Source organism: Acipenser ruthenus, chromosome 24, assembly GCF_902713425.1.
Source record: "Acipenser ruthenus chromosome 24, fAciRut3.2 maternal haplotype, whole genome shotgun sequence".
NCBI lineage: Eukaryota > Metazoa > Chordata > Actinopteri > Acipenseriformes > Acipenseridae > Acipenser > Acipenser ruthenus.
This window is the reverse complement of record NC_081212.1, coordinates 15,559,221-15,575,412: the sequence shown is the minus strand read 5'-3', so window position 1 is coordinate 15,575,412 and position 16,192 is coordinate 15,559,221. Positions and strand designations below refer to the sequence as shown.

The 16,192-nt window shown below is 38.5% G+C and overlaps 1 protein-coding gene across 1 annotated transcript in view; it reads right to left on the bottom strand.

Annotated features, from left to right (window-relative positions):
• Positions 1 to 16,192, bottom strand: part of LOC117429764 (phosphopantothenoylcysteine decarboxylase-like) — a 62,014-nt gene that overhangs the window by 34,308 nt on the left and 11,514 nt on the right. The window contains exons 3-5 of the mRNA XM_058999169.1: positions 15,033 to 15,128; positions 14,165 to 14,293; positions 11,545 to 11,712 (exon numbers count right to left, since the gene is read on the bottom strand). Of these exons, the coding sequence (XP_058855152.1) occupies positions 11,545 to 11,712; positions 14,165 to 14,293; positions 15,033 to 15,128 (393 nt within the window). The remainder of the gene's footprint in view (positions 1 to 11,544; positions 11,713 to 14,164; positions 14,294 to 15,032; positions 15,129 to 16,192) is intronic.

The window sequence follows — 16,192 nt, the reverse complement described above, 5'->3', positions numbered from 1 at the left end:
GGTACTCCTAGCTGGAGCTACGATCGCCTGAAGGGAAGCCTCTCATTATGTGACAGAGTTTACAGTTTAGGTTTCGTTTTGAGTCGATTGCTTGAGGAAAAATAAAACATCAAATAAATATGCATTTACAAAGATACAACCTCAATTAAGCATATGGAGGCAGTTTGCGGCTGTCTGCTATCGCACAGAGCATTGCAGTTATGTGCTGTGTTTCATTTCCAGTCGTGATTACTCACACCTGTTTTTCTCCCACTTTGTGAACTCTGGTATTGCTTGGCATGTCGAAAAAAGCAGGAATCTGATCAGCATTTCCGATCTGTCCAAGCTGGTCCTGTTTGTCAGAAACGCTGAAATTGTAAAAGCTTCTCGTTGAATTCCTCAGGAAGTTAATGAAGCTTCTTTGAAAATGGCTGCCTGTATGTCATGGGTGACGTTTTGGTTCGTCTTTTCTCAGGAGTAAGTCATGTTGCTGCTTGTGTATTCTGGCAGTGACGTTTTTGTTCGTCTTTTCTCGGCAGTCAGTCACGTTGCTGTTTGTTTACTCGGGTAGTCGTGTCTTTTGTTGACGATTTTAATACACGCATCACTACACTGTACTCGAATTTAAGATGCAGGCTATTTTTGAGAAGCAAAAAAGTATTCAAAAAGTGCATCAAATTCAAAGGAATATGGTAATACGCCCTCTTTGGCACCAAATGCAGTACACTTCCAGCAGTGAACCCAACAAATTCCTGCAGTGTTTAAAGTCTGTGAAACCAATGCCCCAGAGATAGGAGCAATCCATTGAGTGTGGGCAGACCTAGAAGCAGGAGCAATCCATACAAGCACATCTCATATGGAACCCGAGGTACATGTGAATTTGTATCATAACTGTGGTAAAGCCCCCCTGGATCAAGGCTGGTCTGCACCCATGAAGTAGAACCCAGATTCAGAACTGAACGCACTTTATTATATATAAACAAATAAAACAAACAAAGGAACAAAAGAACACTGGCCTGACAGCCAAAACAAGGGCAGCAGTGTGGAGTAGTGGTTAGGGCTCTGGACTCTTGACCAGAGGGTTGTGGGTTCAATCCCCAGTGGGGGACACTGCTGTTGTACCCTTGAGCAAGGTACTTTACCTAAATTGCTCCAGTAAAAACCCAACTGTATAAATGGGTAATTGTATGTAAAAATAATTTGATATCTGTATAATGTGAAATAATGTATAATGTGATATGTTGTAACAATTGTAAGTCGCCCTGGATAAGGGTGTCTGCTAAGAAATAAATAATAATAATAAAAACAAACTCAAAAGTATCTAACTAATTTACTGTCTAACTAAATGAGGGGAGCTAATTATTATTAGTTTATTTAGCAGACGCCTTTATCCAAAGCGACTTACAGAGACTAGGGTGTGTGAACTATGCATCAGCTGCAGAGTCACTTACAATTACATCTCACCCGAAAGACGGAGCACAAGGAGGTTAAGTGACTTGCTCAGGATCACACAATGAGTTAGTGGCTGAGGTGGGATTTGAACCAGGAACCTCCTGGTTACAAGCCTTTTTCTTTAACCACTGGACCACACAGCCTCCTATGAGGCTAATCTTCTTTCCCCAACATAAAAAACCCATAAAATACCTTTAGCTTTTCTTTGAGACACACTCCCTGTTCAGGCTTGGTAAAGTGCCTTCACTGAACCATCTTCCTCCACAAACATTTCCTTTGTTCTTTTTATAGGATGTGGTCAGGGGTAACTGACTTCAATGACAATGACCAATTAAATACTTACTAGGCTGTCAGCCACAGAACACACACTTCCCATTGTGCAGGGCCTCTGCCCTGTCACAATAACCCATTCGTTTTACACAATGAAAGCACAGTGATAGTAACGTAATTAAAGGAAATCTTTCATTTTTGGCACTTTTTTTTCTGTGAAACTAAATGGGTTTTTAAATTGGCCAAGCCTTAAATTTTTAATTTACAAGCAGAGCGTACAAATGAGATTGCAACATGTTTATTCAAGCTATAATGAAAAATAAAGTATTTAATGCTGGACACACTTTATTACAATTGTTATGCGTAACTGTATTTACATGAATAAAGTCACTTCTGCTTTTAAATTATAAAGTAAGACTTTCAATTTAAAAGCCCATTCCGTTGTTTCACAGAAAAAAAGAATAAAAAAAACAATAACAAAAAAAAAACAATTTTACTATTAACACATTTCTCAGTTGTGATTGAGATACATGAATGGCTTAACAGTTATCAGATGATTTTTTAAAGGACAGTAGAAAAGTTGGGGTAAAACACAGCGAATCAGTAATACTACATATGGCAGATTGTTTGTCCAAACCCTATCTTTATATCAGAGACTGGCAGCCCTTGGAGACGCAAGCTGCACATCTGGCCCCTGGAGCAGAGGAAGGCCTGCAGGCACAGGGATCAGCACACTGCCAATGAAAGGCGAGCTTCACAATAAATACTGAAGCCCTCGATATATTCAGAGGTTTATTAAAAACTGTTCCTCCAGGGATCAAAACAAGATCATCTGAGATGAACCCATCTTGTTTACATGATGTAACCTCAGGCAACAGCGAAACGGTTTCATACTCACACAAGGGATAAAGCACAATCTGCAAGTCATGGCACACTGCAAGAAACATCTCCCATGCAGACTGGGTGCAAGTGAGGGGTCTTAAACTTAACAGTCCAATTATTTTCCCTTTTAAAATGGTGTCCAATTCGTTAAGCAAGAAAGTGAAAGTAAACATTATTGACAATGTATTATTACTATATCTTAAAACAAATAATAACAATACTTATTCATAATAAACAATAAAATCACACAACAGCAGGGCTGAGGTTAACATCTGAATGGTTTTGATGTCGTACACATAAACCAAACACATGACAGCGGGGTGAGCAAAGGCAGAACCAATACAACCATGTCAACAGTGAATTACTGTGCTTCCATTAAACTGCTGCAATGTTAATATGTTTGTATTATTTGTTCATTCAGGTAGTGTCTTAGGTCATAGGATGTCATGCTGGCTTGCTATGGGGTACTGTAAGGTACAATTTCTTTTTTTTTGTGGACCATTTATTTGAATCACTGTGAAATGTGTAATCAGTCCTATTCAAAACAAGTTTAGGCTTACGGATATTAAGAAAAAAAATAATATCTTTAGATTTGCCAAAAATCTCTTTCAATCTACAGGAGATCCAATTATTGCTTACCACTGCTTTAGACCAACAATACTGCATTTAATCAATCATTTAGTTTATCAGCTAGAACCATCCTGCTTCTTAAAGGGGCTTATTCTGGAGTCTAAAATAGCTCCTCGGGTCACAAGTGGTTTCAGCATAGCCCGCAGTGAACATTAGCACAAGCTGCAGGGACTGAGGTACTCTCATGGTTTCATCCTGTAGAGTCAGTGCCATTGTCCCCCAGCTTCCCCCAGCCCTCTCGATCAGTGACAGTGACCACAGACTGCCGGATATGTGGATTTGCTATATGTTTCAAGCTGCCTGTGGTTTTGTAGTTTCCTGTGAAACTGTATATACCCTTACAGTATAAAACAAACACCATACCAGCTGTGTCTATCTGGCAGCAAGTAACTGGAGGGGGTGGAAGGGGTGGGGGAGGGTGGCTTAACGTACACCCAACGAAGCAAGCTTTGCCATCTCAGGTTCTCTGTAATGTATTTACTGAAGGCAGGATTTAAAAATAAAATACAGATTTTTTTCTTGTGTAATTCAATACAATTTTTCTATTTAATAAAAATAAAAGAATACAACATTCTGCTAACAGGGCATAGAGTCCTGCATCGGGTCTGGTACCCGCGGGTGAACTTTCTCGGTTTGCAGTTCGGGTGCAGGTCAATAAAATATTATTTTCGGGTCTGAATTTGAATCACCAAAAATGTTTTCTGTCCTTTCAGTGTACTTGTCTGTAACCCTTTCCCAAATAACGTATTAGAAGGTAAATGTACCGGTATGTCCTGCACTGAAGCAGGAGGCGATTAGGGAGGAGTCAGCTGACTACGCAGTGTTGTTCTCGCTTGTTTGATATGTCGCAAGATCTTTTTATCACATCTGCTTGGTGATATTAAAACTGTTTGTGAACGATGTGAAACAAATGATAGCGCAGGATTTATATCATGAAGTGGATAACACTATGTAACACAATTTTTGTTCCTGGGTAGTAAGTGTTATTTCCTAATTGCTTATGCCTCAAAAGTATAGAAAATGGTACCTGCGTCAACTGACTCTCGCACGCTCTCACATTCACACACAGATATCTCTACCATTCTCCACAGATTGAGTTTACACAATAGGCTATACAGCGTGGTAGCTTTCTCTAGTGGTGCATATATTTTAACATTGTAACATATTAACTATCGCTTCTTAAAAATACCTGTCTCTTCCTTTTGTGCCACCAGTTGAAAGGGAGCTACACCTGTGCTTTCACAGAGATGATGTTCCAGTTTTGTGGCTGTCGTTTACAAAAACATAATGACAGGTTTTACAAGCAACGAATCCAGTCACATGTTCATTATTTTCATTTGCTATGATTCCAAAATAATCCCACACTTCTGATTTATCTCTCAAACTATTACACCATGTAACAATTATTATTTTTTTTTTGGTTCCTGGGTAGTAAGTGTTATTTCCTAATTGCTTATGCCTCAAAAGTATAGAAAATGGCTATTATTCCCCACAAACTTTGCTTTTGTGACCAGGACAGTGATATTTTGAAATTTACCTATTTCCAATGAGAAAACGGGCGAATTTGTGTCTTTTCGTTCACATAAAGTCAGAAAAAAACAACATATGAATCCAAATTAACATGTATTTATACTAAAGTAATACAAAAATGACTACAAAAGATTTAGAAGTGAGTAGTTTTTCGAGATTTACGATTATACTGTAAATCACTTTCACGAATCAGGCCCCAAATGTAGTCTCCCATCATGTTCTCGTTATACTGTCCTTCATTGACAGCTCATCCAGGAGCCTCAAAGCCGTGCTGCTCCATAATGCGTCTCTTCCCCTGGCTCACTCAGTGCACCTCAAAGAGGATTACAACAGCATCAAGACCTTGCTGGACGCCTTGAAGTATGATGAGTACGACTGGGACCCCCGGAAGGTGCTGATGCCACCACTGCACATCAAATTTGGCCTTATGAAACAATTTGTCAGAGCTCTAGATAAGGAGTCGGCAGCCTTCAAGTACCTTCAAGACTTCTTCCCTAAGCTGAGGCAAAGGTCAAAGACCACAGATAAAGAAGATCCTGGAGTGCAATGAATTCCCCAAGAATCTCACTAGTAAGGAGAAAGCGGCTTGGAACAGCTTTGTCGCAGTGGTTTGGGGCTTCCTGGGCAATCACAAGGCCGAAAACTATGTGGAGCTGGTTGAGACTCTGATGAAGAACTACGGCACAATGGGCTGTAGGATGTCCCTCAAAGTCCATATCCTTGATGCTCATCTTGATAAATTCAAGAAGAGCATGGGAGCGTACTCGGAGGAGCAAGGCGAGCGCTTCCACCAGGATATACTGGACTTTGAACGCCGCTACCAAGGACAGTATAACGAGAACATGATGGGAGACTACATTTGGGGGCTGATTCGTGAAAGTGATTTACAGTATAATCGTAAATCTCGAAAAACTACTCACTTCTAAATCTTTTGTAGTCATTTTTGTATTACTTTAGTATAAATACATGTTAATTTGGATTCATATGTTGTTTTTTTCTGACTTTATGTGAACGAAAAGACACAAATTCGCCCGTTTTCTCATTGGAAATAGGTAAATTTCAAAATATCACTGTCCTGGTCACAAAAGCAAAGTTTGTGGTAATAGCCATTTTCTATACTTTTGAGGCATAAGCAATTAGGAAATAACACTTACTACCCAGGAACCAAAAAAAAAAAAAAATTGTTACACGGTGTAATAGTTTGAGAGGTAAATCAGAAGTGTGGGATTATTTTGGAATCATAGCAAATGTAAATAATGAACATGTGACTGGATTCGTTGCTTGTAAAACCTGTCATTATGTTTTTGTAAACGACAGCCACAAAACTGGAACATCATCTCTGTGAAAGCACAGGTGTAGCTCCCTTTCAACTGGTGGCACAAAAGGAAGAGACAGGTATTTTTAAGAAGCGATAGTTAATATGTTACAATGTTAAAATATATGCACCACTAGAGAAAGCTACCACGCTGTATAGCCTATTGTGTAAACTCAATCTGTAGAGAATGGTAGAGATATCTGTGTGTGAATGTGAGAGCGTGCGAGAGTCAGTTGACGCAGGCACCAGGTAAAGGACAAACACTTGCGGATTTGGGTCGGGTTGCAGGTCTTATTAAAGCGGGTTGGGTCGGATCGCGGGTAAGAAGATGGTGTTGCAGCGGGTTGCGGGTTCGGGTCGGGCCCTGTAGTAGCAGGTCAGAGTCTCCCTGTAGTAGCAGGTCGTAAAAATCGGACCCGCGCAGGACTCTAACAGGGCGTTCTAATTTTATCTCAGTGATATTTCACACAGAATATACCAGTTTCTGCCACGTCTCTAGATTCAGAAAAGTTTGCTTACAGCATGCTTTGCTCTGAGTTTTTGTAACTTATTTTAAGTTGGTTCACTGTACAAAGACAGTCTCTTACACAGTCCAGTGTGTGTAGATGATCACACCCATACTTTCCTATATGTTCTCCCTTTTACTCTTTTACACAAAACCAACATGAATGTCCATTTTAGCCCTTCAATACCAAAGCTTACATTCTGGCATTCAGGCCATTAAATGGCAGAAACACGTGGTTTACTTTATGGGGATGGACTTCAACTTCATGCCTTTGTGGAATTGGTTTACACCTCTCAGGTTTGCAGAATACTGCAAGCAGAATTCCGAGGAGCATTGGAGCATCTTTTAACAATGCAATGGTGCAATCCCCATGGAATAAAGGCCTGGAATGGCTCTCAGAGGCAGGGGTGGTGTATCACTGCACTAGAGGCTCATAGAAACAGCCACTTGACAGGGGAATTTTAACTATACAGGCTGGGTACATATTGGTTTGGGATATCCATGACCAACTGTGGATGACCATGGCTACCGACAGGCCTTGCTCAGACAGCTCCACAATTGTCCAGAATCACGCACAAACACTCCAGGGACAGAATCAGATGATCTCTGGTTGCAACCTCAGCTCAATTAGCCAGGTATCCAAGGTAATTAGGAAAACGCTGTTCTCAAAGCCTTTGTAATGATACACCATCTACAGCAAGGGTTTTCAACCGGGAGTACCCTACCCCTGAGGGTACTTCTAAATGTCAGGGGGTATGCAAGATGACTCAGAAATGCGAAAATAAAAATTAAAGTAAAAGAAAATAATAGATTTGATAGATTTTACAACAGTATTATTTATTATCTCTAAACCACTGTGCATACATATTTCATAGTTTCAGAATGATCAATCACCTATTTATACACACGCGTGATTTTGATTGGGCGGATTTCCACTGTTAGGCTGAATTTTAGTGATAGAAATGGCAGCTGGTTGTGTTTGTTTTTAGTGTTTGATAGAATACAGCCAGATATATTCCTTAATTGAAAAAAAATGTGGTTTTATTAGAGAACATACAGTGTTCTCTATCAGTTTTAAACAAAGTAGACAATTCATTTCCTTGTGCTTGCTGTATGCAGGTTGGGAATAGCGTCAGTGTGCTCTATCTTTGCTTGCTTTGCATAGAAAAATAATAAGCAAGTTCTGACTGGTCCAGATTTTACAAGCAAAGGGGCAAAAAAACAAACAAAAAAAAAACATGCAAATATATGTAAAGGCCATGCAAATTGCGCAATGGACCCAGCAACTTTGTCATGGAAATTTCGGAACGTTTTCCAAAACAGAATGCGATTGTTAAGGCATGAGGCAATCCAGGGATTCTAGCCATGACCATTGCAGAGGTGGTTGTCTCTCTCCCCGCAGGCACTCTCAATGAACAGAGCAGGGATTTAATAAAGCCAGCACAAGCCACCATTACACAAGAGGAGCCAATGCTGTGAAAACTATTGATGCATCATAGACAACTAGAGTTAGCTGCTGCTAACAGATGCGCACCAGAAGTGTGTTTTTATGGGCAATATGACCCACTAGTGTTCCGGGCCTTGGTTGCAAGTGACTTTCTAATACATTCCAGGTTGTTCTGTGAAAATGTACTCAAGGTGTTGCAGTAGTATTGTAGCTTGTTCCCATTAATCAGCCCATTAATCAGATGGTATGAACGGCATTGTTGATGTGCCAGTGTCACGTGAGAGGGGGGGAAATGAAACACACATCACCCAGAAGGGAAGCGCATTTCATTAATAAGAGACTGGGGGTTCAGCGAGCAAGCGAACACTGTTAACCCGGCCGCCACTGGTATTTCCTGTTTGTGTAGGTTCATAATGGAACAAAAATATGACAAGACTGATTTCTAGGTTGACGCTGCACAGCATATTGTTAATGTGTTTTTCATGCATCCATAAATCATTTTCATTTTGGTAAATTAAGTGGTATTAAGTTATTCTGTCGTTCTTTTTTTTGTTGCTATCAATCAGTCCTTCTGTCCTAGTATCAGTCTGATATATCTGCCTGTTTGACGGTAGGAACTTTTCGACTGAATTTGCCAGGTGAATTCATTGACGCTACTTGCAAACAGTGATGGTGTGTGCTGGGAACGTGTGGAGAATAGAAGCAAAACACAGAATACTTAATCACACAGCGACTTTCTGATATGAATTAAGAAGCTCTAAAAGTATGATTATAACTTATATGATTATGATTTGTTTTTGTTTTCAGTAAACTCAATTAAATTATGTATTTTTTAAGAACGCAGTTTTAGAAATGTATTCCTACAGTGCTTAAAAAACTTAGAACACAGTTTAAAGTAGTAAAGAGAAATAAGTACTTAATTGTTTACTATGCTGACATAATTTATTCTTTATAGAACTTAATGCAAAAGATGTTTTTTTGTCAGGGTGTGTTTTACAGCCAGTTGGATTTGAGTGGGGGTGTGTGGATGCTGCAACCTACCTCGCTTCCAATTTCTTTTTCGTACTATGATTGGCTGCAAAGACAACAGGGCTAACCAATGACTGGATAATGTTTTGTTAGGTGGGTTTTTATTGTGCACAGATTTCCTAGTAACTGTTATTTGTGTAATAGAAAATAAAAAAAGGACTCTGTTAATATCGCCGAGTCACGGAGCCCAAATGTTCAAGTCCGAGTCACACAAGGTCGAGTCTGGGTCGGGTCCAAGTCTTTTGCGGCCGTGACTCGGGTCTGAGTCATGATAGATAGATCAGAATGCCACAGGAGTGAGCCAGGAGGAGGTACACCTGGCTCCCATTGAAGGTAATGAAACCCTGCATAAAAGGGTTGCAAACCCTGTAGTCAGGGCAGTGCCAAGCTGTGTGAAGTGCTTTAGATGTGGGAAGAAAGTCAGTCGGGTCCAGTTCTGTCTGCCATATGATATGGATCAGGTACGTCAATCCAAAATGCCTCACCTTTTCCAACACTGGCCCAACTTGCAAAAGAAATGTCTTGTACAGTGATTAATGTTTTGTTTTTCTTTGATCTTGCAATCCTAGTTTTTGTTTATGTAGAATATAATAAACGAGAAATAAAACAATGAGTCAATATTGTTGTTTTTTCATTTGTACAATGTCCCCTTTTTCACATTTATTTTAATTGAAGTATTAAGTTAAAAAGTAATGTTATTACTTTATGAAAATATGTCTGTGGCCACTTTGTTTATTGTGAAGACACAATAATAGCAGAGCTTATAATGAAAAAGCGTTGTCTACTTTATATCCACAAGATTTGATGCATTTCCTTTTACCCGTAACTACTATATACTGTAGCTCTGATTTGTAGTTAATTCACTTGGGTAAAGTAAGACCTTCACGACCTGTTCTTACTCTAGGGATAGTTTTATACTTTAATACAGTGTTAAATATAATGGCTTTGGTAACGTTTTGCAATTGAACGAATATTCCAATATTTGTCTGAATCCTGAAGGGATATCCGAACACAGCACCACTTAATATCACTGCAAAGGGACTGGGCAGAGATGGTGACACTGTGCAGTTTACATTATCAGGAGCAGCTCACTAATTACCTGGCAAAAAGGCATTCCTGGGTACCAATGATTATAAAAAAACACCAACATACCACCATTACTATGCTATTTTTTTTACTGTGGTTAAACTCAGCAAACTATGCTATCTTATTTGGCACCCTCTGCTTTACTGTACATACACATCTCTGTGTTTCATAACGCTTGTAAAATTGCAACTTTCAGTACTTTCTGGACTTGCATACAAACTTTCATATCTTGCTTCCTTATTTCTCAAAAGGATTTTCTCTTTGAACAGAGTAACTTTGCTAAACTAAAACAAAGCAAAGGCAATAACAGCCCTGAAACTTTAAGTAAACTGCTCAATCTTCATGCTTTATTCCCAAAGGGACAGATTTTTATTAGTAAAAAATCCACAACACAAACTTATTTACAGGTAGGACCTAAAAACACTGGTTATTTCCCAGAGCAAAGTACATTTGTCAGTAACAGGTTTGTTTTGTCTGAGGGAGCCTTTGTGGTTATGTCTAAATCTTTCTGTTTCCCGAGGCTTTTCCACTTGAATTTGAATGCTTACAAAAACGAAACTCCGAAGCTAGAAGAGACGCTGTATATAAAGAAGGTTATCTTTAGAGCCCTGTGAAATTCTTCTTATTTTTCATAAATGTTGCTTTACTACAGATACACATTAATAAAACAACTCAAATAGATGCATATCAATAATAGTATAGTATACATCATGTTTTAACTACATACATATTTTTATTAAACATTATCACATTTTTTTTAAAACATTTTGACAAACAGATCTTGCACAGAAAAAATTTAGTTACCATAATTTCTCACAAACGTCTCTTCTCTTCCACCCCAATTTGAATTCCCAAATGACTCGCTCCAAATTACACATCTGCACAAGTGCTAGTCAGAGCTTCCGTTTCCCTTCAGACCGTGTCTATGGTAACGGCTGAGTCTTGACAACTACGATTGCAAGTATTTAAAGTATTTTTGTATAAACCTCCCAATTTAAAAATGTCATTCTATGTTTGCTTTATAATGATTTTTTGTTTTATGTCATTTTATATGTTGCATTTTGTTTTATTACATGCTATTTGGTATTTGCGAAAAAAAGGGGCTCTAGTTATCATGCAGCATGCGGTATACACAGTTTGAAATGATAGTAAGTGTGGTGCAATCAGCTACGTGGCTCATAAATTTGACTGATATTAAGCAGAGTGTGACAATAACCAAAGCGATATTATCAGGAGCTTGTTTTCATTGACCCCATTATATTCTGGCCGTTAGCAGGTTTCACTGTATATGTTTTTGTGTGAGAAGACATTTTCAACATTTTGGACTTGATTGCTGAGGCTGCTTGTTTCCATTTAAAATGAGTTTCAATATTCTACGCAGAACCTGATTGGTCGAGACAATTGAGATTTAAAACATACCTTCATCCCCACAGACAAGCTCTTTGCGATGCAGGGAACCTCACGGTATCCAAACCCTTTCAGTATGTCTATCTGCATGCCTGTGAGCGGGTGTTCCCACATTGCAGTGTTCATTGCTGGACAAAAGAGGAGGGGTCGCTTGAGATCCCAGGCTCGCACCACACACGTCTGTAAGAAACAAGCCATAATCACAGCATTAGCAATGCACGGGGCCAGTGCAAATACATACAGGGCACTCATAATAATGTAATCGGATTATAGCAAAATGCAGCACAGTCTAAAGGAGGTTAGCAATATATGATAACACGTTTGGTGAAGATGGGTACAGAATCAAGACAGTTATCATCTTCACCATGTGTATGACAAACAGATGGACAGACATGATTAGCGATTAAGGGTCCCCTTTTTATTTTTGTCTGGAGCATGATTTTTAAATGTTTTGTAACACTGCATGCAGTATTACTACTGTGATTTATGTTTAACTTTGCCTGCTGTGTACACATGGCAATGCTCAGTGACAATGTACCCAGGGGCGCAATTTCATATCACTTGTTACTCTTAGGAACAATACATATATCTAAATTGTATAGTTTGTGTTCCTGCTCCTATTTTATGATTTTCCAAGCCTGTGCTACTAATCCTACAATCCACCAACTCAAGCTTCCACCTATTAGCGACGAGAATAAGGTCGTGCTCCAGGAAGCGTTCCCTAAGGAGAACAGTTCCCAGGACGAACAACTGACAGTTGCTGGCACTGGATTTTCCTGCTAAAATCTAAAAAGTAACTTTTAAAAACTATATGTCATTGGCAAATTATTTAACTCCGGCGACGTTTTGGGAACAGAATCAGCCCGAAAAGTTTAGCTAATTTGTTAATAAATGTTTCACCGACAGTATGCCAAAGTTTATTGACGGTGGTTGCGTCAGGTTTTGATTTCTAAGGTACCACGTTGAATATAAAAGTTAATCTTTGATTTTCAAAAAGTCACAGATGGAAATAAAGTTGACTTCGCTGTTTGGCAAAAGAAAAAAAAATACTTTTTTACTGATTAAAATATGTGTGGCACCTCAGCAGGTGAAGCGAGGCGTATAATAAAGCATGAAACGATTGCATCTAAAGTTTAAAGCGCCACTTCTGCATATGGAAACAACCAGTGCCTTCAAATTAAAGCTCTGCATAGTATTGGCCACGTTGCCACAATAAAGATAGCTGCGATAGGCTTATAGGCAAGCTGCCAATGCCTACAGGCTCTGCAGAGACAAGAATCTGCAGAAACCAAAGGAGTTTCCCTTAGAACAACGTAATCGTCAAGTTTGCTCCAAAAAGAGACAGGAAATCATAAAGTAAGGTAAGCCATTTTTTTTTTTTTTTTTTTTTTTTTTTTTTAATTATCCTTTACACCTCGTAATTAACCAGAATGTCTGTAGGAAATCGCATTGTTTTAGCCGAATGATAACGTTTTAATGGAGCGGTTCTGCAGTTGGTGGAAGGTTCGTAGCAGTTGTCAATCACAGTGTATTGCCTGAAAACATTGCGGCAGGCTTGATGCTTGGAACAATAATAAATAAAGAATATTCTGTTAGGTTCCTTTTGGGAATTGATTAAATTCTAGATGTTATTGGCTTCATTAAAATAAGTAACCAAGTATGTTTGTAAGCTAGCAGTAATTGAAATTGTTTCGCTTTGTGTGTAATCTTTTTAATATTGCCCAAGGTGCATGTAATGCATTTTATTTGTTGATTGATTTTCAATTTCTACTCCCAAATGGCTTTTTGTGCATGCTGAAGTGGTAGGATTAATGCTAGATACTATAATAATAATAATAATAATAATAATAATAATAATAATAATAATAATAATAATAATAATAATAATAATAATAATAATAATATATTTATTTATTTATTTTTATATAGTGCTTTTCATAGTGGACCACCATCACAAAGCGCTTTACAGAGGTAGGCTGTGAACTGCGCATTATAGGCAGAGTCACTTACAATCGGACATTGATTTAACATCTCATCCACAGGATGGAGCACAAGGAGGTTAAGTGACTTGCTCAGGGTCACACAGTGAGTCAGTAGCAGAGGTGGGATTTGAAATGGTGACCTTCTGGTTACAAACCTTGGACTTTAACCACTGAACCACACTGCCTCCTATTATATAAAAGTTGAACATTTAACCTTTTATATTATTAAGGTTGCCCTACTGAAATCTGAACTGGCACCCCTGAATACAGCACGTTATTCTTGCCTCTTTCTAGCAGTGCATGTATGCTTGTTATTTGTGTTAAAGGATGTATCAGAATGCTGCACACTCTTCTTGCCTCTTTCTAGCAGTGCATGTATGCTTGTTAATTGTGTTAAAGGATGTATCAGAATGCTGCACACTCTTCTTTCCTCTTTCTAGCAGTGCATGTATGCTTGTTATTTGTGTTAAAGGATGTATCAGAATGCTGCACACTCTTCTTGCCTCTTTCTAGCAGTGCATGTATGCTTGTTATTTGTGTTAAAGGATGTATCAGAATGCTGCACACTCTTCTTTCCTCTTTCTAGCAGTGCATGTATGCTTGTTATTTGTGCTGCAGGATGCATGTGTCTCAGGAGTGTGTCACATTACCAGGAGGTTGTCACAGATCCCATTCGCCAGCTTGCCCAGAGTGTTGGCATCCAGAGGTGCAATAACCAGGAGGCTGGCCCAGCGTCTCAGCTCAATGTGCAGGACAGGGTCTGAACGCTGTTTCCACAACTACACAGGAATAGATCCAGGAAACAAGCAGGGTCAAGGGCGGTAGCGCTACATTTGGGAGAATACTACAGAGTAGAATTTTACTGCTGTATTGTTACTGTATAATAAAACATCAGAAAAATTATTTTAAACGAGACTATTAATTCCAGCAATATTTAACCTCACTGAAATAAATAAATGCATAAATAAATAAATAAATAGATAAATACAACATTTTGGGGTTTAAACTTTCATAAGTTTTGCATGGAATGGTAACAGGTTTAGATGCACAGCATTTTTCTCATCCACATTAATATAACAGTGCATCATAAAAACCCAACAGCTTCTCATGACAGGTTTTCATTGGTTACAATCCTACAGTTCATTGGTTAATCCTACATTTAAAATGTTTTGGAAATTAAACTGAATCTCACATTCCTAACCTGTACACAAAGGGCTTGAACAGAAAATGAGCCACCCTGTCAAAAGAAGGCAGGAGGAAGGACCACTGTCAGCAGCCAGGACAGCAATAGATGCAAGCTGTTTAAATGGTTCTGATGGAATGCAGAACCTCTCTGTTCTATACAAGGAGGCGGACTACTTCTTCATTTACATTTACAAATACAACAGTCATGCAGGGGGCAGCCTCAACTGTGTGATACATACTGCAGGTGTTGTCCACGCTTTGTATATGTGAAGGTATGTGTAGATAACAATGGAATAACAGTTTCACCAGCAGGCTCTTTAGTTTATACAGTACCTCCCACTCGTCCTTGTCACTGTAGATAGGGACCTGAATCTCTGCCGGGTTGTAAAAATGTTTGCCATGATCAGTGGTAACGACTCTCACTTCAACCTGAAAAGAAAAGTAATATATTATATATCGCTCTCTCTCGATGTATACAAGGTTTTAAATGATTAATCACACCTGTGGGCTTTGATCGGTTAAAAATATTTAATCAATTAATCTTGTCTACCTGCATGCGGCATCAAAAGACGGTGAAAACCAATCTTCAAAAATGGCTCAGGGTACTTACTGGAAGGTATACCCAATATTTCACAATATCTCAGAATGAAGACAAAAACACTGCAACTTGCCACATTTGCTAATCGGTGCTTTCCTTTCACAGCAGTACTATTCAATGTTATTCAATGTGTTTCTTTGAAACGGTATCAGAATGATTATTATTTGCTTTACTTTTAAAATTTACTTTATTATACTCAGTCAAAAAATGCAATTAAATCAATAATTAAAAACATACAAACAAGAGAGAATCAAATAATCAAATACATCTTGACATTCCAAACAATCAGACACACACCTTCCCCTGTTTTGCTTTTAAAAGACTACACTTTGTAACCCAACCTTCAGCACCACTGATTCAAAAAGTTATTGAAAAGGTAGTTCACCCTGTGGGTTTAATCTAACTACTGTGTTACCTCTTGTAAAGTTGGCCTCAGGCCCCACAATGAAGACATTATCAGTGTCACTGTCAGCAACAAAACATTAAAACATTGTTTTATTGTTTTATTTCCTTCACTTACACTGCACTATGTAACGTGTACAGCCACGGGCACACCAAAGTTCACAGACTGATGATTGACAGGGTCTGCTGGGTTTTGGAATCTTCATAATAATTCTAATTTGGGGGCTGTTGATTTGAATGCCCAGATTACATTTTTAAACCTTTAATGTGCCTTTTAATAAAAATAAAAAAGAAATCACTTTGGATTGCCCAAAGGCTTGATTCCTGTTTATGGACTGTGTCTGTGTTATTGATAGATATAGCTATGGTCAAAGTTTTGCTTTACCCTATAGAATTAACTAATGCTTCATAAAGTCAAATGAAATCTGCTGAATAATGTTACATTATATTAAATTACATATCGCTTTGTAGTTTTCTATATACCTAACTGAAA